The sequence below is a fragment of the Nyctereutes procyonoides genome, unplaced genomic scaffold (genome assembly GCF_905146905.1).
Source record: "Nyctereutes procyonoides isolate TBG_1078 unplaced genomic scaffold, NYPRO_anot_genome, whole genome shotgun sequence".
Taxonomy (NCBI): Eukaryota; Metazoa; Chordata; class Mammalia; order Carnivora; family Canidae; genus Nyctereutes; species Nyctereutes procyonoides.
The window spans coordinates 39,526,374-39,551,134 of NW_026575159.1; the positions used below are offsets into that span (position 1 = coordinate 39,526,374).

General features: G+C 32.2%; 1 protein-coding gene across 1 annotated transcript in view; it reads left to right on the forward strand.

The window, feature by feature from the left end:
• Nucleotides 1-24,761, forward strand: part of GBE1 (1,4-alpha-glucan branching enzyme 1) — a 262,520-nt gene that overhangs the window by 166,171 nt on the left and 71,588 nt on the right. The window contains exons 9-12 of the mRNA XM_055314062.1: nucleotides 9,144-9,259; nucleotides 13,783-13,910; nucleotides 18,472-18,570; nucleotides 22,946-23,056. Of these exons, the coding sequence (XP_055170037.1) occupies nucleotides 9,144-9,259; nucleotides 13,783-13,910; nucleotides 18,472-18,570; nucleotides 22,946-23,056 (454 nt within the window). The remainder of the gene's footprint in view (nucleotides 1-9,143; nucleotides 9,260-13,782; nucleotides 13,911-18,471; nucleotides 18,571-22,945; nucleotides 23,057-24,761) is intronic.

The following is a 24,761-nucleotide window of genomic DNA, read 5'->3' on the forward strand; positions in this document are numbered from 1 at the left end:
CTCTCCTTAATTCCTTATTGTATATTAAAATGCTAATAATGTGATTATCCCATTATCTCATTTAATCCCCTTCAAGAGGGTGCTGAAGTTATCTTCCTTTTTACAGTAGAGAAAACTGAGTCCCGGAGAAGTTAAATACCTTACTCAAGTTCATACAATTAATATAACTATATATAAGAGCAATAAATATGTGGGATTTACACAGTGTTAAAAAAGTTGGTGTACCAAGGAAATTGCCAAAACAAGAATTAATATATTCATGGTCGTACCAAATGTGGCAGTATAAAATTATACTTAAGAATTGCGGTTTTGGGGGTGCCTGGGTGGCTCAGTTGGTTAAGCGTCTGCTTTTACCTCAGGTCATGATCTTTGGGTCCTGGGATCCCATGTCTAGTTCCTTGCTCAGCAAGGAGTCGGCTTCTCCCTTCGCCCCTCCCTCACCGACTCCTGCGCTCTCTCTCTCTCTCTCTCTGTCAAGTATATAAATAAAATTAAAAAAAAAAAAAAAGAGATGCCTCAGTGGCTCTGTGGTTGAGCATCTGCCTTTGTCTCAGGGTGTGATCCCAGGTCCAGGGATCCAGTCCCACATCGGGTTCCCTGTGAGGAGCCTGCTTCTCCTTCTGTCTATGTCTCTGCTTCTCTCTGTGTGTCTTTCGTGAACAAATGAAATATTTTTTTATAAAAGAGAGAATTGTGGTTTGGGGCTCAAAAGATTGAGTTTCATCTGTACCTATTACCTGGGTGACCCTGAGCATTTTATTTAACTTTTCTAAATTTTAGTTTCCTCAAACCATAAAACATACTTGATATTACAGCCTTCACTTAAAGTGAGACCATATATATATAATATGTGGAGTCTGGAAGCCAGTAGACACTCAAGAAGTTTGAATTCCTTTTTATTTCCTATTTAATATTTACATTTCTCCCTTCTATCTTACTCCAGCCAGCTTGCCAAAATCAGTTCCCTTTGTTTGTAGGAATGTGTGCAAATATACATTAGAGATCTATATACTATTTAGCAAGTTCAGGGCAAAGTTGAACTCTGCTGAAGGGGGTATGATTGAAATTTAAATATGACTAATACCAGTTTTCCCTGAACACCCCAGAAAACACACACAGGTGCGCATGGGTGTGCACACACACCCACTTACTGAGGAACTATATGTCTCTCTTTTTATATCCTGCCTTACCTCTATCCCTATTAATTAATATGTTACTGGTATTCTTCAGTTCATCTCTCTGGAGTATTTGTCTGGTTTTGGTCATAGAGTACATTGTTGCATATTGAAAACAACTTACTTGCAGTTCTAAGTATCTATATTTAAATATCTAAATATCTGTATATAAACTATATAAACCTCGAATGTTGCCCTAAAATATTCACTATTGGGGGGTGATAGTCAAGGAAAATCTTATAGTTACTATAGTCTATGAAATCATGATTATTTTGGACTGGAGAAGAAAACCAATTACCAGATGCTTTATGCTTATATATCTGCAAGGTTTTATTCTCCTTCACCTGTATTTTTTTCATTTATTTTTGCTGCTGTTCAAATATATTTATCTGTAAGTTCCCTCAAATCATCTTTTGAAATGAATCTGGCTAAATAAAAGCAAATAAACATGTTATACCTAATTTTAAATCTTAATAAGATAATAGGCAATTATCAAGTTCAGGAATGTATTTTTCTATAATACATGTGTTCTAATAGCCTACTTAAATATCATAGTTAATTTATTAGAAAAAATCAATTAGAAGGGAAAAAATGAAAATCAGAAGCATATGAATAGTTAATGTCTCCAAATTTATACTATTAAAATAAGCTTTTAAAAGCTGGTTACCTATTATAGTTTAGTATTTATTAATGATGTATATATATATATATATACATTCAAATCACTGTCACTTGTTTTGATCTGGAGCAGTAATTAGCTTCATTCCATAAGTAACAAAAGGTTTTTAACCTTGTTTGAAGACATGGATATGTGTGTATCTAGGTGCCTATGTCTATATGTATTCAAGTATAATTAGTTAATTTACAGTGACTTATTCTGGAGAAAAACAATGTTTTGTTCAGATGAGATGTCTAATAATTTCACAGAATACCTCACCTATGCTTCACCAGAGAGGGTGACATAGTTTGGCTTTCTACTTTCTGTACCTTTGCCTACTCAACTTTTTGGGTCTTCTACTTTGAAAAAGATCTAAGTTCTCTCCAAACTTTAGTAGGATATTTTATAAGCAGTAATGCTTTGAAAAATCACTTTTAGTAACAGTCTTTGTGAGGAAGCAGAGATATAGGATCCAATTTAAAAACAAATGATATATTATTTTCTTAATCACCAAGGGCAGTCACTATTAGGTTGGGTTATTATTGATTTATATTTGTCTCTTTTTTTTATATCAGACTGAAAACTTTCACTTTTGCTCTCACTGCTGATCCCTCTGGTCTTTCACTACTCCCCAACTGCATGCGTGCCTACATACACCGGTACAAACACACGCCCCTTCAAGTATACTTTTTCCTAATCTTATTTGAGCAGATGACCAAGCTTGTTAAGAAATAGATCAAATTAGAGAAAAAAGAGACTTGAAAATCTCTCAAGTATTTTTTTTTTAAGCAAAGGTATAATTGGAAGCATTTAGCATCTACAAGTACACTATGCTGTCTTTTCATACTTCTTTCCTAGAGAATACCTGATTGGATTTATAAATACTAAAAATAGAGGCAATTTTTATACAATATTTAATAAGCTAAGTACAATTTAGGCCTTCAGGGAAAGAAAAAATTTTATTATAATAATGTAGATAACCAGGGCTCAGTGGATATAATATGATTAAACAACATATTAATTTATATAAAATAAAGTTGTGTGGGTTAAAATACAGAAAATGTGATACTGAAAAGAAATCTTCAAAATCATATCTTATAATAACCGTCTATGATCTGAAATTTATATTATTACAGATTTTTAGTACATGAATTAACAATCTGTCTCACTAGAGTTTTGTGCTATTGCTACCTAATTTTATTTGAAATTAATGTATACAATAGCCTCAGTATAATTCTCAGTGTCTGAAAAACCAGATGCATTTTATGATCAATAACACCACGGTCTAGTTTTAGATATGATCATTAGATTATATTGATCATTTCAAGTTTCTCAATCATTTTTCAATGACTGACAAAATATAATTTCTGTTGACAAATTAAAAACAAAAATACATTTTTCTTTAGTTAAAAATGAAATTTCATTAAATTAAATGAAATTTGAATTCATAGGTGAGGGTTTTTTTAATTTTTAAAAATGGAGTAGGTAGATATTACCTGCTTTCCAACAGCAGCAGCTTCAGTAGAGTATCTTATTTTTCAAAATGTTATTTTTATCATAATTTAAGACTTTGTCCTTTTATTCTACATGCTATATCTTTTTCATAAAAGAAAAAGTCTAAAAGTATCTTCTGTCTTCAAGGTCAACCTGCTGCCTGAATTGAAGTACCCAGATCAAAATGTGTAGTTTTGGTTCATGGTGTTATGATGTACCATTTGATAGCCACTCAGCTTCAAAGATATGGAATAACTAAGAATTTACAAAATTCTTTAGATTTTTATATTTAAAGACTCCTTAATAATGTTTCCTATTAATTATACATCACTAGTAGTTTTAATAACATCCAGTGGACAAAGTTGTTTATTTGTAAAATCCCAGAACCAGAATCCCAGAATCTCAAGACCACAAGTAAAAACATTTAGACAAATAGGCTTAAATTACAAAATGTAACTTCCTCTAATAAATATTGTTATATCTGATTATACTTGTTCACCACAAAAATTTGACTGTTTTATTTCATTACAAAGTTCATTGGCAGAGTATGAAACAATCATCAGTTTTTTATTTTAAGGATATTTTCTAGAAACCTTAATATTGGAGTTATCTGTGTAACAAAATTTCCTTAATAAATCTTCATTACTTGATTACAGGGTGAATATTTCAGACAGCTGCACCAATTAGAATCCTGATTATTTTGATTGCCAGAAATTCTTAAATGTATATATTATTTAGCCATATATTTAGTTTTTATATCAGACACCTGTGATTTAAACATTTTTAATGGTTTATGATTCACAGCAAAGTCAGCTGCATTTTATTATCTTTTTTCTGGATTGTAGCAGTTTTGTTTTACTTAATAAAAAAATACAAGTAAACGAATCCATTTATTGGCAGTATAGATGACATAATATTAGTTTCTAACAACTTATATGTTAATTAAGAAAGAAGGCTAATAACTAAAATAAGTTACTTCTCATACAAATTAGTCTTGGCCTCCAAAGTTTGGCATCACCTTCTAAAATTTAGCATCTAACTCTTCCAGGTGTCTGGAAACCAGGCTGCCCTTTGGTTTCTAAGAATAGGCCTTAGAAACCTTGCATCAATGGAGAAATCTTAAAATCAAAGGCCTACCTTGCCTGCTAGAACTCACTAGAATAAAACTATGCTCCTAAATTCTGCTTTATATTTTTATGGAACTCTAATCAACGGGATATATCAACTGTGTTATGGGATGTCTGATGACATTTTAAGGTAGAAGAAGTAAATTGCCTTTTTTATTGTACCCTTTGCCAGACATTTTCACACTTTGATCAAGGCAAACCATACAATTGATGATTAAGTTCATTTATTACCACGGGGCATGTTGAGTTATGTTTCTAATTCAGCCATACTTTGGAATACATCATAACCTTTCTTCTTCTCAGCACCCCCTCTCAAAGAAGGAAAAATGGAATTGATGGGTTACAGAATTTGAAAATTATGTTAGTGGAAATAGTAATAAACATCTCTCAAGAACCTGTGTTTCTACTGTGTTCCTTAAACTTGTTCTGGTGTCCTCTTTAAAAGGCAAATCTTAGATTCAGTGAACTAGTTCATTCAGGTACAGGCTTCTTGACTTCATTGTCCATGTGATGCTAGAAGGTAGCATGTAGGGCAGAATGCCTCAACCTGGACTCCTTACATATTTAGATATTTTTTAAAGATTATTTCCTTATTTTAGAGAAAAAGAGAAGAGTGAGAGAGGGAGAGGGAATCTCAAGCAGATCCCTGCTGAATGCGGAGCCCAAGGGGGGCTAAAATCCACCACCCTGAGACCATAACCCAAGAAAACCAAGAGTGGGAGGCTTAACTCACTGAGCCACCCAGGCACTAACATGTTTAGATTTTTAATATGTATTTTAGATTCTTCCACTGGGTTTTGAAATCTGAATACCCATGAGAGAAAATGACTTTAGAAGTTTTCTCCAGTAACCTATACTAAGTATTTTGGGATTATATAATATATCTTAGGCTGTGCTTCATGCAGAAAAGAGTATAGCACAATTAAGATTGCTATTCTTAGAAATGCCTGCCTGCAAGATTGGCCCCTAGCTAGCCACTGGGGACTTGAATTTGGAGAGGGTTCTTGCCATTCCCAGTACTGTGAAAACAGTGATTCACTGTACCTAAACACTTAATACAAACAGTATGTCTTATGCCAAACACCCAGTTTCCTTCTGGGAATCTAGATTTTGATATTGCTAAGGCAGAGGATACCCAGTCACCAGCTTCCAATAAAATTACTAGGAACTGAGTTTCTAATGAGTTTCCCTGGTAGGCATTTCACAAATGTTTTAACAGTTTTTTATTGGAAGGCTGAAGTGTGACTCCATTAGGAGTGGACTCTTGGATGCTTGTGTCTAGACTCCTCTGAACGTTGCCCCATCCTTGTGCCCTTTCTTTTGCTTATTTTACTCTTTATCCTTTTGCTATAATAAATCATAGCCATGATCACAAGTATATGCTGAGTCCTGTGTGTCCTGTTAGTGAATCCTGAACCTGGAGGTTCTGAAGACCCCTGGCATAACCTTCCTCTTGTATTTTAAGTTCAGTAACCTAGGATAAATCTATTTATATAATAGTTAATACACTGTCTATATTATGTTGGACGTTTACATAGTGTAAGAAGAAAAAGGTGGGGAAGCTACATCTTCATTCCAATGACAATATAGGCTCCATGACCTACTGTTTTTCAAGTTTGAGTTCCAGATTGTGTCCATGAAAGGTCTGGTTATTTTATAGACTCAAATCTCAGTCTTCCTGGTTCTGTCTTGTTTAGATCTCTAAAGTTCTCATTTTGTACAAGCAATCTGTGTTTTCAAGTTAGTTTCGTCAGGATACGGTGTTTACCAAGAGTGAATTAGTCTGTCTAGATTTATCTGGTAAGATGGTAAGAGACACAAAACTGGGGTCACAGAACTATTGAGTACATATTTATGAGTCTGTCTTTCCCCCTATTTCCTGCACTAGTAATTTATTTTTTCTGAATCAACAAAAGTTAATTATAAAATATTACTCTTATAAGACTAATTGTTGTCGTTACTTAACTCTTCTTAATAACCTAATTTTAGAAAATGTATATAACCAGAGGATTAATGTTTTTGACTTTTACTTTTCATTTGCTGCTAACAACTTCAAAATTTTAGGTCTGATTTTTTTTTCCTTTGAATGTGTTTCCTGATATTTTGTTATAAAAAATAAAGCTTTCTAGATTTTCTTTCTTTACTGTTTTTATTCGAGATAGTTTGGCCTCCCATAAAATTTTGTATGTCTCTTTCTGTCTTTACAGATAATGCAGCTATTTTATGCTTCACCCATGATTTAAAAGATATAATAAAATGAATAATTTTGAAAGCAGTACAAATTTGATTCATTCCTATCAATTCAATCTTACAGTAATTTTTTCCAAGATTATTAATATGGGTTAGACATTGTTTCAGGTTAAGAACATTTTAAGCTCTCACATGTAGGATTTAGTATTTTTTTAACCCATTAGATTTCCAAAATTTGGATGTTCCATTGTCATTGTTGTTTCTTTTCAGATTATCACAGGGAATTGTTTTCCTGTTTATCCATGCCAAGAATCTGTCTACTCAGCTAAATATGTCTTTTTCTTTTAATACATTGAACTTTTTTTGGTCAAGAAGAGAATAAATTTTGCAGTGAGAGGAATGAATAGGTCATTATAATGCTGCCTATAATCAACTAAATGATATTGGGCAATACTTTCTTTTCAGTTATTAAGTTTACATTATCCCCCTTTTTTGTTTTTATTGTATTCCACTATCGATGGCTCTTTTTTTTTCTTTTATCTTTGTAGAAATTAGGACACAGTTTTTACATTTAAATCTGTGTCTAGTCTACCTAGAAAACATTCAGTCCATAATATTTATATTATAAATCAATAGCAACTGTCCATAAGCCCAAGCTAGTTGTATAAATGAGTAAATAGGGCTGGAATTGGAAACATGGAGTGACAGAGACTGGGAAGAGTTGGCATTCAAAGGGAGGATTTGAAGTACTATGCAAGGTAGACAAAACAGTAGTACATGCCACATTAGGCCCAGGGACAGTTTGTGACCTCTGGTTTACACATTCATATCTTCATTCATTTACCTAAGATATATAGTATTTAAATAGGTTTTGTTCCTACTCTTGGGTATTTATGACTAAAAATATCTTTCCATTTACCTTTCAGAGGTATAATATACATTACCAGTTGAATAATCAAATTAGAAAAGTATGTTCTTTTCAAAATATTGTTTACTAAGGATTATTGATATGCTTCTGGAGTACTCCCATAGCAACTTTGTTTAAAACATATAGACATGCTTTCTTTCTATTTTACTGTGAATCAAAATGGCTCTAAAAATAAGTTTTTTAATTTAAATAAAACTTCAAAAACTATGTAGATGGTAGAAAGTCCTATACAAATAAATTAATTTTGATTATGTTCAGTTGTGGAATACCTCTTTGTTTTTATTAGTTTCTTTTTGGTAAACATTTTTTTTGTTGTTGTTTTTGTTGTTTTTCCCTTAATTCCTAAATGAATATGCATTCGTAGAAACATTAGCAAGCAAATTCTACCTTCATCATGACTTGGACCTAGCAATCTAAAACCTCCTCACTACCTTTTCGGATCTACTGGATTGCTTGTATTTCTGTTTTTTCATTTATTTTTTTTTAATTTCAGTAAGTTTGCAAAAGTCAAAGTAACTTATTTAAAGCAGTTAATTATGAACAATTCATCTTTTCCCAAAGTTTGCATTTACTCTTCTGAAGTTGATTGTGTTGACTTAATATCCACTTATGTAAGATTGCTCTTTAATTTATGGAAGGTTTAAAAAATACATAAATTTTAACTGGGTTAAAGATTTGTGTTTGCTATAACTGCTTTGTCATTAAACTAAATGAGGTATTAAAGTCTTAAAACCAGAGTTATAATAAGATAGAGAATTCAACCATAGCTGTATGACTAAAGAAGATACTAATTGATAATGCCTTCTTTTCAATTGTCCGAAATAGGTTTGTTTTGTCTGGTGTTTTAATTGACTTATAACAGTTCCTTGTTTTCTTTCTGTTTTTATGGATGTAGGACTCTTTAACTTGATAAACTTGTTACTTTAGTACTCAAGTGTGTTTTAGTAATTAGGTTCCTTTTTCTTTATCCTCACAAAACATAATAGTCTAGTAAATGTACTATTGGTTATCATGTGGTTGACTTTAAGTCTTTTTTTAAATTTTTTATTTTTAATGTATGCTTGAAATTGTAGAATGAGGAAATATCTTAAGCAAACATTGAAGGTAGTTTTTCTAATGATAATGAAATTATATTTTCTAAAAGGAGGAACTATGTAACTATGGTTATGTTGCATGAAAAATCTTGATAAAAATTTAGAGATAAGTAACAGTCTTTTTTATTGCTGTTGTTGTAAGCAATACTATGTAGTAATCACTGTATGGTTGCTGAGGACACAGCATTGAACAAGAGAGTCCCTGTACTTTGGACCAAACTTACACATTTTTTCAGCCTTTCTTTGATATCAAGTGATTTTGCAACTAAAGAAATTTAATAATCTCTTAGAATGAATTTCATCAAACAAATATAATAAATAATAACTTTCTAGTTTTTATATATTTCTTTGAACATCATGATTACTAAGATATTTATAATCATAATTAATACTCTGCAAACAATGTATAACAAAGAAACTACTATATACAATGTTTTTTTATATACAATGTTTAAATATTTTTTTCTAATATTTTAGCTGGGAAGTTTTAAGATTCCTTCTGTCAAACATAAGATGGTGGTTAGAAGAATATTACTTTGATGGATTTCGTTTTGATGGTGTTACATCCATGCTCTATCATCACCACGGAATGGGTAGGTAGCCTGATATATTACAGATGCAACTAATGATTTCATTTTTTGTTTTTATCTTTTTTTTATTGGAAGATTAAAACTAGATTTAGAGTTCAGTTGCAGATTTGCAATGACCATTATTTGCTGGCTTGATTTTTATTAGTTCCATTGTGTATGTCCTTTCTCTAGTGACTTCTAATCCTTTTTGGCAAGAGGTTGGATATAAATGCATTTTATAAGTAAATAAATGATAATGCTTTCTTTGAAATATATCTATTTAATAAGTTATCCTTAATATGTAGCTCTCCTTTAAAAATGTCTTTTTTTAAAATTTTCTTCTTAAATATAATTAACATACAGTGTTAGATTAAAAGTTTACAAACTAATGATTCCACAATTCTGTACATTACTCAATGTTCATTTAAATAAGTGTATACTTAATCCCCTTCACCTATTTCATCCATCCCCACACCTACCTCTCCTTTGGCAACTATCAATTTATTCTGTATATTTAAGAGCACAAATTTTACAAATTAAAATAATTTAATATATATATTAAGTTTCTCTCTTTTTTTCTTTGTTCATTTGATTGGTTTCTTAAATTCTACATATGAGTGAAATCATATGGTATTTGTATTTATTTCTCTGACTGACTTATTTCACTTAGCATAATAGTATCTAGGCTCATCCATATTGTTGCACATGGCGAGATTTCACTCTTTTTATGGCTGTGTAGTATTCCATTTTACGTGTGTGTGTGTGTGTGTGTGTGTGTGTATAATCACAGTTTCTTTATTCACCTCTGGATGGACACTTGGGTTACTTCCATATCTTGGTTATTATAAGTAATGCTGCAATAAAATTAGGGGTGCATATATCTTTTTGAATTAGTGTTTTTGTATTCTTTGGGTAAATAGTAGTAGAATTACCAGATGATATAGCAGTTCTATTTTTAATTTTGGGGGGAGCCTTCATACTGTTTTCCACAGTGGCTGCACCAACTTACGTTCCCACCGACACTGTACAAGAGTTCTTTTTCTCCACATTCTTGCTAACACTTGTTATTTCTTGTTTTTTAATTTTATCATTCTGATGGGTATGAGATGATATCTCATCGTGGTTTTAATTGGTATTTTCTTGGGATGCCTGGGTGACTTAGCAATTGAGTACCTGCCTTTGGCCCAGGGTAGGATCCTGGAGTCCCAGGATCAAGTCCCACATCAGGCTCCCTGCATGGAGCCTGCTTCTTTCTCTGCCTGTGTCTCTGCCTCTGTGTGTGTGTGTGTGTGTGTGTGTGTGTGTCTCATGAAGAAATAAATAAAAATTAAAAAATAAAATTGATATTTTCTTGATGATTAGTATTGACCATCTTTTCATGTGTCTGCTGTCTGTATGTCTTCTTTGAAATCTTTATTCATATCCTCTGCCATTTTTAATTGGATTATTTGTTTTTTTGATGTTAGGTTATATAAATTCTTTATATATTTTGGATATTAACTCCTTATCAATACATCTTTATATATTTTGGATATTAACCCCTTATCAATACATCATTTGCATACATCTTCTCCCATTCTTTAGGTTGTCTTTTTGTTTTGTTAATGATTTCCTTCACTGTGCAAAAGCCTTTTATTTGCATATAGTCCCAGTAGTTTAATTTGCTTTTGTTTCCCGCACCAAAGAAGACCTATCTAGAAAGATGTTTCCATGGCTGATGTCAAAGAGATTACTGCCCATGTTTTCTCTAGACATTTTATGGCTTCAGGTCTCACATTTAAGTCTTTAATCTATTTTGGGTTTATTTTTGTGTATGGTCTAAGAAAGGAGTCCAGTTTTATATTTTCTTGCCTTCTTTGTCATAGATTAATTGACCATAAAAGTGTGGATTTATTTCTGACTCTCTATTCTGTTTGTTGATCTCTGTGTCTGTTTTTTGTGCCAGTACAGTTGTGTTTTAATTACTACAGCTTTGTGGTAGATATTGAAATGTGAGATTGTGATACCTCCAGTCTCGTTTTCCTTTTTCAAGATTGCTTTGGCCATATGGGGGATTTTGTGGTACTATGCAAATTTAGGGTTATATATTCTAGTTCTGTGAAAAATGCTATTGATGTTTGATAGGAATTTCATTGAATCTGAAGATTACTTTAGGTAGAATATACATTTTAATTTTTTAAAAGATTTTATTTATTTATTCATGAGAGATTGAAAGAGAGAGAGAGGCAGAGACACAGGCAGAGGGAGAAACAGGTTCCATGCAGGGAGCCCAACGAGGGACTCGATCTCGGGTCTCCAGGATCAGACCCTGGGCTGAAGGAAGCGCTAAATCGCTGAGCCACCTGGGCTGCCCCTAGAATAGACATTTTAACAGTACTGTTTCTCCCATTACGTCAACATGGAATAGCTTTCCATTTGTTTGTATTACCTTTAATTTCTTCCATCATTGTTTTATAGTTTCAGAGTACAGGTATTTCACCTCCTTGATTAAGTTCATTTCTAGGTATTTAATTCTTGTTGGTGCAACAGTATGGGACTGTTTTCTCAATTTCTCTTTCTGTTACTTCATATTAATGTATAGAAACTCAATGGATTCCTACATATTAATTTTGTTTCCTGCAATTTTACTAAATCCATTTATCAGTTCTATTAGTTTTTCATAGAATCTTTAGGGTTTTCCTGTATATGGTGTGTCATCTGCAAATACTGAAAAATGATGAAAAACTGAGAGCTTTTCCTCTAAGATCAGGAACTAGTCAACGATGTCCACTCTCACCTCTTTTATTCAACACAGTACTGGAAGTCCTAGCCAAAGGAATAAAATGTTTTCTAAGTCAACCATGTTTTGCAGCACTCATAGAATTTGAACATGACATCATTGCAATGAGAACTAAGTAACATAAATAAATAAATAAATAAATAAATAAATAAATAAATAAATAAATAGGAATATTTGTAAATGTGTAGGTCCCTTTGCATATTAAACACTGACAAAAATGTGTATATTTGAAATATAGGTGTTCACAGTTAAAATTAAATTATACATTAATTTGTAGTTAAAAAACATTGATCAGAGATCTTCAGTTTAAGAACTGTTCAAAGAAGTAGGATCACAGATCCTAATCCCTCAGCAGATAATATGGTGAATGATGATTATTTTTAATGGCCAAATATTTACCAGCAATAACCAACCTGAAGAAGGGACTTTAAACTGAAAATCTTGAAAAGTGGTTGCTAAGGAAAGAAGCTATATTCAAAATGTCCTGTTATCTGCTCTTAATCATGGTGCTGCCCCCATGAAATGTTCCTAGGAAAGAAGTTGTATCTATAAAACATGACAGGTTTCACTGGTAGCTTCAAGTTTGGAGAGAAGCTGACTTAAAGGATGAAGAAGGAAAGCATGGCAAAGATCAAGAACGAGCCTCTCCTAGATTATAACACCTGCAATATCCCTGTAGAAACTTTCTCTTCTGAGGCCTTAGTATTTCCCAAGGAATTGTGTAGTCAGGGAAATGAACCAAAAAAAAAAAAATGAGATAAAGCAATTAACATCAAGACACAAAGTGTTCAATGTATAAAATTTAGTAATAAAGAGAAGTTCAGCAGGTGACAGAAAAAGCAATTTACCTGTGTGGATGAAAACAGTGGCTGAACTCATACTTTTCTATTGCCAAAAGCAATGTCTACAAAATTCTTAGGAAACAAAATTTGAATCAAGAATTTGATAATTGAATTGCTATTCAGATATTAATTTGAAAGAGCTTGAGGAATAAAACTTCCATAATTATATTTGAGAATATCATTGAGTGATGAGATCCAGCAAACTGGAAAAAAAAAGTGAGTCAAAATAAAAAATTTGGTATAGGGAAACAGGAGGAAGAAGGCAGGTGTTGGACACTAATTTGATTTAATTAAAAGTGAGTAAACAATTCAAAGAATTGAAAGTAAGTAGTATAACCCCATTAAGTGCTAAGCAACCAAAATTAGGAGTGTGGGAAGGGAAGGGAGAAGAAAATTGGGAAGATGTTAAAATTTTTTTCATATAGTAAATCCGCATTGCATAAATTGAAGCACATATTTAAAAAATATAAACTATTTCTCAATGTTATGATGGTTTTCATATTTGCTTTTCTTTACTTCAAAGGGATCTAATAGTAACCAGCTAATAACATTAACATCTCCTTACAAAAAAAAAAAAAAAGTTTCTAAAAATTGAAATCTAGAACTCCCTTTGGTATCATTTCATTTTTTTGTAGTTATTTTAAAATTACATTAAAATTTTCAATTAAAATGCTGTGTTTGCTTTTGAAAAACAAAAACTTGAACTGCAGGATTATCTGAAATCTGAATGTTTGATATGTAGAACTTTTCTAAGCTAGAACATATATTTGCTGATGATAATATTTCGTGATATTAAGGCTTAAGGCTCATTACACTTTGCTATGATAACAAAACAGATCTCAACAAGCCAATTGGTGGGGGCATTTATACTAAGTTAAGACTTGCAAGTTTAAAAAATGCATCTATATTGATTTTCTGTTTTCTAGGTGAAGGTTTTTCAGGTGATTACCATGAATATTTTGGACTTCAAGTAGATGAAGATGCCTTGGTTTATCTCATGTTGGCAAATCATTTGGTTCACACGTTATATCCAGATTCTATAACAGTAGCTGAGGTAAAGCCATGATCATCTCTACCCTCTGACCCCCTTTAATATAGAACATTTTGTCGGCATACAATATTTGAGCGATTAATCTCTTGTCAATAATTGCATAACTGAAATTATAGCCTCACTAGAGTGCAGCTATCTTGTATGAGTGGCACATTATTTAGAATTCAGTGTTTTCTTATTAGGAGATAGTGTGCACTAATTACTTGTTATCATTCCATTGTTACAAAAGAAAATGCCAGTGGTTAGAAAGTAAAATATCCTAATCAGTGGACAGGTCCTTCCACTGTGAGACCTTCAGCAGAGAAAATAATTGAATATTAATGTGTGTCTATTTATTTATTTATTTATTTTTCCTTTTCTGGTTTAATCATTAGAGATGGCATGGCTCACTGCCTGCAAGCTTCTCTGAAGTCTCTCTTGTTCTGATGCGATTACCTTTCTTGTTTACGTTATTGCTCTTGGATTGCCAAATGTTCACTAGTTATTCATGATTACTGAAGTTTCATGATTAACTGTCCCAAAGCTGCACTGTAATGATATAATTCAGTATATGCATAATTGACAATTCCCCTCTTGGTGATAAATGTGATAAATTAAGAAGTTTGTTAAATGCTTATGCTAATTTAGATTTCGTTCTAAAATCCCTCTGGTTTTCTGAGTCCTCTTACTAGAAATTATTATTAAAATTGAATTTAGTGTGTTAAAACTGTTCTGTACAAAGTGTAGTGGTTGGCATATGAAAATAGCAAGAATATTGTTCAAAGAGTCATAGTTCAGTTGTATTTGCACATTGTCGGCATTTAGTTCATGGGAATGAAATGTAGTAGTGACAAATCTCCCTTCTGTGGTATTTATTATTTGTATAGACTTTTTTCTATACATCTTTTCTCAAAACCCTGACTCTTCAACTAAGTGGAATGATTTCCTTGTTTATCCCTGGATAGAGAGCAGTTATTTTCTTTAGACATTTTGTCTTCTAAATATACTCTAGGAACAGAGAAATGGACCCTAAATTTCTAGAATAAATTCTTGTACAGAATTATAAAAAACACAATTATAATAACATTTTGATAAACTTGTATTCTACCCTCTGTGCTTCCCTACATTTGGTCATATCTTTTTTTTTTTTCTTTTTTGGTCATATCTTATATCTCACTAATTACTTTATGTACTGAAAATCTTTTAATGTCAGAGTGTATTTTAAACTTTTATTTTGTCTTTTCTATATTTTTATCTGTCAAACATCAAAAAAACTTTTGTCAATTATATTTATGACAATTCAAAGCAGAGACAGTATAAATGAAAATTTACTACAAACAATTAATGACAGTACAAATCAAAAGTGGGTACTGGAGAAAAAGAAGCAATTATTTAATACATGAAACTTAAAATTGTTACATTGATCTTTCCGTTCATTTCAAGTAAAATACTTTCATCATCTAGGGAGCCTTGTCTGATTATCAGTGTTTCTACCAATGAAACTTTGAGACTTTAGCCTACTTTATATTACTTGGTTTTAGCTTTTTTTTTTTTTTAACAAGATGTGTCTTCAATTTATTCTACTTAAATTGAAAACTACTTCAATTTCAGTACATCACTTTTCTGTCTAGTGGGAGTCTCTTCAATGTGAAATTGATCCTCATGAACTTTTTTTTTAAGAAAGGAATGTGGTATAACATAAGTAATTTATATAAAGTCCTATAGTAGAAATTTAAATTTATTTATAATGACAATTACTAAAATTGAAGACTTTTTTTCTGGAATGTATCTACTATTTCCCATGGTTCTCTTTGCTATATTAATTAAAAATATTTTTGATTGATATTTTCTTTCCCTTTTGGAATAGTCATAGCAAACCTTAGATATTAAAAAAAATAAAAGTATTTCAACTTTATTTGGAACACATAATCATTTTTATATGCTATGTTGGTAGGTATTGAATTTTTTATATTTAAAGTATATTTATTTTAGTGACCTTTATGTTTACCTTTTTTTTTCTTTTTTTAAGATTTTAAAAGAAAAGTCATTAACTCTTCTCTTTCAAAAGAGAGCTATAAATGTCTCATGTGCGTTAACAGAGTAACTTTCTAGGATTCAGACAAGAGTCAAGACCATTTGGTGTCCACAAATATTTTTTTAATTTTTTTGTTTTTAGCTATCAAAGTATTTCCTAAAAATACCTTTAAAACAAATATAGAAAGCTCCTTAAGGTTTTTTGAGAAAAATTATCTTGGTCTTTAATACCAGCCTATCACCAGTCTTAGGAAAAGTCTTCTGGGAAGGCGTTTTGTCTATAATTACACGAGAGCCTGATATTTAATACATATTCAACTAGTTTTTATAAAGAATCAAACTAAATGCCTACTATATTAGTGAAAATGTGACATATTTGGTAGATATAATCTCATTTACATTTTTTCTTTTAAGCATTCATCCTTTTCACTTTTTTGTCCTTTTTTCAGTTATAAACTATGAAGTGCTATGTAGAAATAAGATATTAATGACAAATATTTCACTTTCTTACTAATATATTCCATTATGCACTATATTTAAATGTCTCTCTCTTTCATTAGAAAACAATTAAATTATTTTAGAAGTCCAAAGAGGTCATATACCTCTTTTTTCTAGCTCTTCCGTGTGAAGAGTTTGGGGATGGTGTTACAGATGAAGAAGCATTTGAGTCAAATTTCAAAGAGCTCAGAGTTGTGACAGTCTTTTATAGAAAGTAAGGATAATAATACAAGGAAGACTTTGGGCAGTGACATGCATAGAAGAGCTTGTGACAAGCACAGGAAAGAGTAAATATTTCAAACTGAGTGATATATTTAGTACTTGAAATATAGCAGTAGAAATTATGGTGGAAAGATATAGATCTCTCCATTGTGCTTTCTGTGTACCTCAGTTAACAATTGTAACAACTATATTACATTATCATCTCATGATAATGAATGTGTATATGTTTATTTTGGTTCTAGTTTATTAATCCCAAAGGTCAAATATCATATCTTATTTACCTTTAAATTCCTGACAGTGCCTTTACTCACTCACTCAAAAATTTTTATTGAGTTCCTGCTTTATTTCAGGTACTCTTCTACTACTCTGAATTCTTGGCATATATCAGTAAACAACAATAGCAACAACCACAAAACCCTTGCTTTGTAGATCTTACATTCTAACAGCCAGTAAGGAGACAGATAATCAAATAGGAAATTATATCATCAGTGCTTAAAGCATGATTGTTGAATTGAATCTTTAGCTAAAGAATTTGAGGTTTTGATTTTTGGCTAATGTAAGTTATTGATAGGCAGTGATAGGGCACGGTCTCATAAATTGTTAGTTTGTGGGGCTCCTGGGAGGCTCAGTTGATTAAGTGTCCCACTCTTGATTTTGGCTCAGGTCATGATCTCAAGGTGGTGAGATTGAGCCCATGTGGGGCTCCATGCTTAGTGGGGAGTCTGCTTCTCTCTCTCTCTCTCTCTCTCTCTCTCTCTCTCCCCTTCTCTCTCTGTACCACCCCTCCCCCCAGCTCGTGCTCTCATGCTCTCTCTAAAGTAAATAAATAAATCTTTAAAAACAAGAAATGTTAATTTGGCTGCAGTTTGGGTGAAGGGAAATTGGAGATGGGGAATTGCATTTAGAAGCATAATGGTCTAAATAAGGAGTAATGAAGATTAAATAAGACAGTGGCAATAGAAATGAAGCAAGGGGAAAGGATTTATTTGAGAGATATTGTAGAGTTAAAGTTGCTAATATGTGGCTCATATTTCACCATAGTTGCTGGTATAATATATTTTTGCTACATCTGGGGTTTTACACCTTCTTTTTTTTTCCTCTTGTGTGTTTTTTCGATTATCAGCAATCTAGTGGTAGCATGACAGAGGAAGAAGACACTCTGTCAAGTGGCCTGACATCTGAGTCCTGACTCTACCATTGAGACACATACCTTTAAAGATCCCTTCACCTGAGTGAGCTTCAGTTTCTGTATCTTCTAGATGAAGAGGATCCCCCAGATAATCTTAAGACCCACTTCAAGTATAGCTGACTATAGTGAAAGCCATCTTATTGCTTCATTCTTAATGTACTGTCTTCTTTTAATCTTCTCAGAAGCTAGGTGCTCACAAAATACACTCCATGTCAGTACTATATACAAAGAGAATAAGTGTTACAGATAAATTCCACGTGCATTTTTGTGTTTGATGAAAGCAATAGGAAAATGTTCAGACAGCTCAAAAATAAGTCTAAAAAACTGTATTTTAGCAGTAATCGTCTTACTCTTTTGTGTCTACTTTATGATACTAAGAAAAAAAAATTGCCTCATGAGATTGAAGCTGTCCTTACTTGGAAATGAGATATACTATACTCTGGTTTCTCTTCAGGTCGAATAAATCTTTTGCCTTTTACTGTCATAGTTGAAACTACCATCACAATTATCCTGCTGAAACATTCCAAAAATACATGCTCCCATTTACTGTTTTTATATATTGGCCTAGAATTTACCGTCAGAGGAATATTTAGCAAGAATCTGAGCGATATGAACTGATAATGCTGGTGTATTTTGTTTTAGGATGTATCAGGAATGCCAGCTCTCTGTTCTCCAATTTCCCAGGGAGGGGGTGGCTTTGATTATCGATTAGCCATGGCAATTCCAGATAAATGGATCCAGGTAAGATTTCATATGATTTATTTTTCCTGTAAATACTATGTATTATGTTGGTTTATTTATTATGTCTTTGATTTATCTTATACTTTGTGGTCATTGGTTATAAATATTATTAACTATTCTAATTGAAATATTAAATCTCATTAGTGTGTTGATTCTTGTGTTCTTTAATAAGGTACTTAAAGTTCTAAAGGTTCTAGTTTAAAGTATTCATACTTGAGTTATTCAGGCAAGGGAAAAATATTAATATAATGTTAGCTGTGTACACGGAATTGTGCAATTATCAATGAAGTTTTATGAAACTTTAGTGCTCTATTTTAAAAACATTAAACATCATTAAGGCATCCATTTCTGCCTCCAGATCATCAGTGTAGAAGTTACTCCTTAATTCCCACTACTTGCTTCATAGTATTTGTTTTCCTCAACAGATTTGGATTCATCTACTCCTTTATTTAACTTATAGAAATTCTTACCATGTGTCAAGCCCTAGGAATGAATACATTATACTTTGCATATAATTTCCAATGCAATTTTATTAAATTTAATGACGCTTAAGTACCTTGGATTATATTTTGTTTTATTTAACATTTGCCTAAAAGACCAATGTTGTTATATAGACTTAGATTTGACATAGAACATTTCTGAGTGGCTATGTCCATAGTCATAGTATGAATATGTATAAGGAAATATCCCAGTATGGGCTGTGACTGGGGAATAATTCTAGGTTGATGTACACCTTGAAATATTCTTGAATTTGCACAAAAATACTGTGATCTTCAGTTCTCTCACCTTGGTTTAAGGGTCTTTACCCACCATCTTTTAGTATTTCTAATCTTCCATGCAGACTTTTTTCCCTTCACAAGAGCCAAATCTTCCTTTTTTCACCTCCTACTGAAAAGCCTTTACCAGTTTTTGTGCAGATTCAAGAATATTTCCTTTTCTGAACAATGATGACAGTTGTTTAAAAAATAAAATTAATTTAACTTATAAAACATTTTAGTACCTTGTATCCTTAAGGTACTGAATTAGTACCTCATACGAATGGAAAAATGTATTGTCCTATGTTTAGGATATGACCATCATGTCTTGTTAGATCATGAATTCTCTGAAGACAGATGTCATCTTCTGTTTTATGTAATTATTTAAAAATCTTTTTGTACCACCAAAACAGGAAACTCAGTTAATAAGACAAGAGATAACTAAAATAATATTTTTTTAAAAATTCCGTGATTTCCTCTACTTTTATAATTTGTACATTTAAAAAGATAATTCCATAAATAACTGTTGTTTCTCCAAATGTCAGTAAAGCACACAAGAGTATCAATCCAAATGATAGCTGTACTCAGAATGTATATGCTAATCATTGTGATCTACCCATAGGGTCTGAGTTAGATTTGAATGCTAAATTTCATTCATGTTCTTGTTGTTCAAAAATAAATTATTTACTACTTTCTACTTCTATTAGGTCAAAGTCAGTAGTTTGGAATATCGTATTTAATCATATTTAATCACTTACTGAACAAATACTTGCCTATCTAAAATATGCCGAATTTGTAGCATCTCTTTTCATTTAGTTGATCATTTTTATTATCTACCTTTTATCACCTTTTTATGTTAAATTAAGTATTTAATTGAATTCATTAACTTAACCAAATATTTATTAAGCATTTTGTATTTTTATGATATAAAATTTCTTAATTAAGCTTTTTATATTAAGGTAATTGTAGATTCCCATGTAGTTAGTTGTAAGAACAGTTGTAATACAGTGAGATCTGATACCCTTTACCAGCATTTTCCAATGGTAACATCTTGTAAAGTTATGGTATAGTCTCACATCTATGATACTGACACTGATACCATTAAAGTATAGAATATTTCCATCACCATAAAGTTCTTTCATATTGTCCCAATCACTTTTTAACTGGCAACCACTAATCTGATCTCCATTTCTGTAATTTTTTTTCATTTCAAGAATGTGATATAAATTAAATCATATAATATGCAACCTTTTGGGATTGCCATTTTTCACTCAGCAAAATTCTCTGGAGATTCATATTGGTTGTTGCATGTATCAGTAGTTTATTCTTTATTATTGCTGAATGATATTCCATGGTATGGATATACCACAGTTTGCCTAATCATTTGCCCATTGTAGACATCAGGTCTGTTTCTAGGTTTTGGCTCTTATATATAAATAAAGCTGCTATAAACAAGTGTGTGCAGATTTTGTATGGCCATAAATTTTAATTAGGATAAATGCCAAAAAGTGTGATTATTGGGTCATATAGTAGTTGAATATTTATTTGAGTAGCTGGATATTTAATTTCTTAAGAAACTACCAAACTTATCCAGAGTAACTATACCATTTTACATTCCCATCAACAATGTTGGAGAGATCCAGTTTCTGTATATCCTTGCACCTATTTTTGTCTTTCTATAATAGGTGTGTAGTGATATCTAACTGTGGTTTTAATTTGCATTTCCTTAGTGGCTTATCTTTTTAGGTGTTTATTTGCTTTCTATATGTCCTCCTTGATGAAATGTCTATTCATATCTTTTGACCATTTTCTAATTGGATCATCTGTTTACTATGGAGTTTTGAGAGTTCTTTATATAATCTAAATTAAGCTCTTTTGTTGGATATGTGGTTGGCAAATGTTTTCTCCCAGTCTATTGCCTTTTGATCCTGTTCATATAGACTTTGACAGAACAAAAGTTCTTTGTCTATTAAATTTGACAAAGTCCAATTTATCTTTCTTTTTTTCTTATAAAGACCTTTTTTGGTGTCAAGCCTAAGAATTCTTTGACTCTCCTATGTTTTCTATTAAACATTTTATACTTTTATATTTAAATCCATGGTCCATTTTGGATTAATTTTTGTTCAACCAATGTTTAAGACTTAGTTCTTTATTCAAGTTTCTTCCTTCCTTTCTCCTGTTTTGACAACTTATGCCCCCTTTGGAGAAAGATCCAAAGGGGGATCTAATTACCTCTAATTACCTTGGGCCTATCCAGGTTATCCAGGATAATCTTTCCATCTCAATGTATAACAGTTTATTCCACCTCTAAAGTCCTTTTGCTTGGAAGACAACATATTCATTCATAGGCTGTGGGCACTAGGATGTGAACATCTATAGGTGGCCATTATTCTGCCTAACACAGTCTGCTATCTCATGCTCAGTGATTCACACTGTAATTATGAGAGATGGCTAAGCACATCTGAATCCTATAGGGCAAAAGTCAGAAAATAAAGATTCAAGAAGGCCTGAACCCCATTTCTCGTATCAAAATCTGCATTAGTTTTGCATTAGTTGCTGTTTGACAAATTACCACAAACCTAATAACTTAAAACATTACTCAGTTGCTATCTCATGGTTTCTTCAAAGGACATCCATCGTATTACCTCCACTGTAGGTAAAGAATTGATTGCACAGAGATGTGAATATGGGGAAGAAGGAATCATGAGGACCATCTAGAATTCTGCCTATTGGAGGGCAGTTGACACTTTGGACAGAGAAATGAATGCATGCAGAAAGAATGTATTAATTAGAAAAGAGAGGTTATTTTTAGGAACAGCTTCCAGGAACATCAGCTTTATAGGATTGGCAGAAGAAGAAAATGCAGGATGCCTAGCGTGGTAAGAAAACAAAACAAAACAATCAAGAGTTTCACACCAGTAGACTAAGAAGAAAAGTCTTTCATAGGAAGGGATGGAGTCAGTACTCTCAACCTGTACAGCAAATAATTGCCTAAGGAAGAGAAATTATTACCTAAAAGACAGTCATCTGCAATCTTGGCAAGGTCTTTGCACCGAAACAGAGCAGAAGCCAGATTGTAGACTGAGTGATAACTGAAGTGGAGAAGGAAATGTCTGGTCTGTTAAGATGGTAATTATTTCATGATAATTAGCCTTTAAACTTTGAAATAACAATTGTCGTTGTTTAGTTATTTTTTTTAAAGAATGGAACAAAACATTATTCCTGCTAAAATTTTCTTTATTCAAATCTAAAAATGTAGCAAGAATATCTCTCCTTTGTGAAAGTTACAGAAAGATACGTGCACAATAACACTTCACTGTGGTCATTAACCAAGAGGTAGCAGTTGTTACAGGGGGAGAAAAAGGTCGAAAAAATCCTAAAGTGCAATGATCTGCACAAAACAAACATACCCTCACGGACACACCATATCACTGTCATTGAATAGTCTGTATAAAAGCTGTGATTTTAGTGAAAGTTTAACCAAAGATATTTTTGCTACATGGGGTGCACTTGTATCTATATGTCAAATAGCTTGAACTGATATGATGAATGCCCTCAGATAGTGATTTAAGGTAAGAACAGTAATGGTTTATTCAAATTATTTTCTCTCTTGCATTTAGCTACTTAAAGAGTTTAAAGACGAAGATTGGAATATGGGCAATATTGTGTACACACTCACAAACAGACGCTACCTTGAAAAATGCATTGCTTATGCAGAGAGCCATGATCAGGTAAATGAATATGTGTATAAATTAATTGTATCTCTTTATGTATTTATTAACATATATAACACAAACATATCTAAATGCAAGTATCTATAGTTTAAAACAGCTAATAGAATTATACCTTTATGTGAAAATTTTTCATATTTGAAAAGCATTTTAAAATTATTTTGCAGATCTATAAATTCCAGCTTCAAAATGAAGTACTATTTTTATTCTGCCAAACTGTAATTAAAAAATGGTAAATGACAGTTGCAAGTGTTCTCTTGTGTTTTCCTTTGTTGTAGCAAGAGGAATATTGGTGCTGATCCAGATTAATTTTAATTTCCATTTTAGGGTTCCTTCTAAAGGTTTTCTTTTATGCTTTTTGACAAGCTTTCATCATTTTTGCCCATAATCACTGAAATCTCTTGCTAAGTAATTGCCCTGACCTCTGTTTGTCCAGCTTTGGCCCATCCTTTCTAATGCAGCCTGAGATATTTTCCAAAGAGCAAAGCTCATTTTGTCAACCCAGATCTTTGATTAAATCTTTTCATTCAAGTCTACTCATATTCTGGCCTAAGCCAAAGTTTCTGCCTTCATTCTCTGCTCAACTCCCCAAACATTTTATTCGTCAATCTGATAAAATTCCCAACCTTTCTTGAATAAGCCAACCTTGTTCCTATCCTGTACTTTCCCACACACCCCTGCAAATGCCTAGTGCCCCTGGGAAGTTTCTATGAAGTCCTGCCACCTTGCTTCAGATGTCATATTCTCCATCAAGATTTTGTCTAGTTGTATAGGGAAAAGTAGTTGCCTCATCCTTCATGCTTTCATCACATTTAGGCAGAATATTTATTTCCATTAGCTTTATATTTCCAGCCTTACGTTCAATAAACTTAAGTATTATGTTTATTGGTGACTCTAAGCTGACTCTTGGTTTCAGCTCAGGTCATGATCTCAGGCTCTGTGCTCAGCTTGGAGCCTGCTTGAGATTCTCTCTCTTCTTCTCCCTGCCCCTTTCCCCTCTCCCTGGCTCACACTCTCTCCTTCTTCTCCCTATCTCTGTCTCTTCCTCAGATAAGTAAATAAAATCTGTAAAAAAAAAATATTTACATTATATGTATTAAGAAAATGGAAGCTCAAACAATAAGCCTGTTATTTTTGCAGAAATTGACCATTTAAGGTAAACAGGTAGAGTTTTAGTGTCACCTTGATCCTGGATTTCTAACCTCCAGAACTGTGAGAAATAAATTTCTGTGTTTATATACATCCTTTCTGTGGAATTTTGTTATGGCAGCCCTAGCAGACTGACACACGTACCAATGAAATACAGCTTCAATCTAGCATGTAAGTGTAGCTCAAAAATAGGCTTCATTGTTAAAGAAGTTTGGAGACAGCGTATACATGATGTATTTGCTAAGTAATTATTAGTACTGGTTCTTGAACAGTTTGTCTTTTTCCCTTGTTTTGAATCATTTGATTATATTCTTATGTGTTAATATGTTTATCTCTTTAATCTATGATCCTATTACAAAATTATTTCAATATTTCTGCTGTATATTTTTTGTATTATTCACTTAATAAACATACATATTTATAATTTTATCAGATTTAAGATGTCAGCAGGTTTAGTTTCTCCTGAAGAGGCTTGCAGATGGCCATCATCTTTCTGTTCTCAAGTAGTCTTTTTTTTCCATGCACACTCATCCTGGAATTTCTTCCTCTTAATATC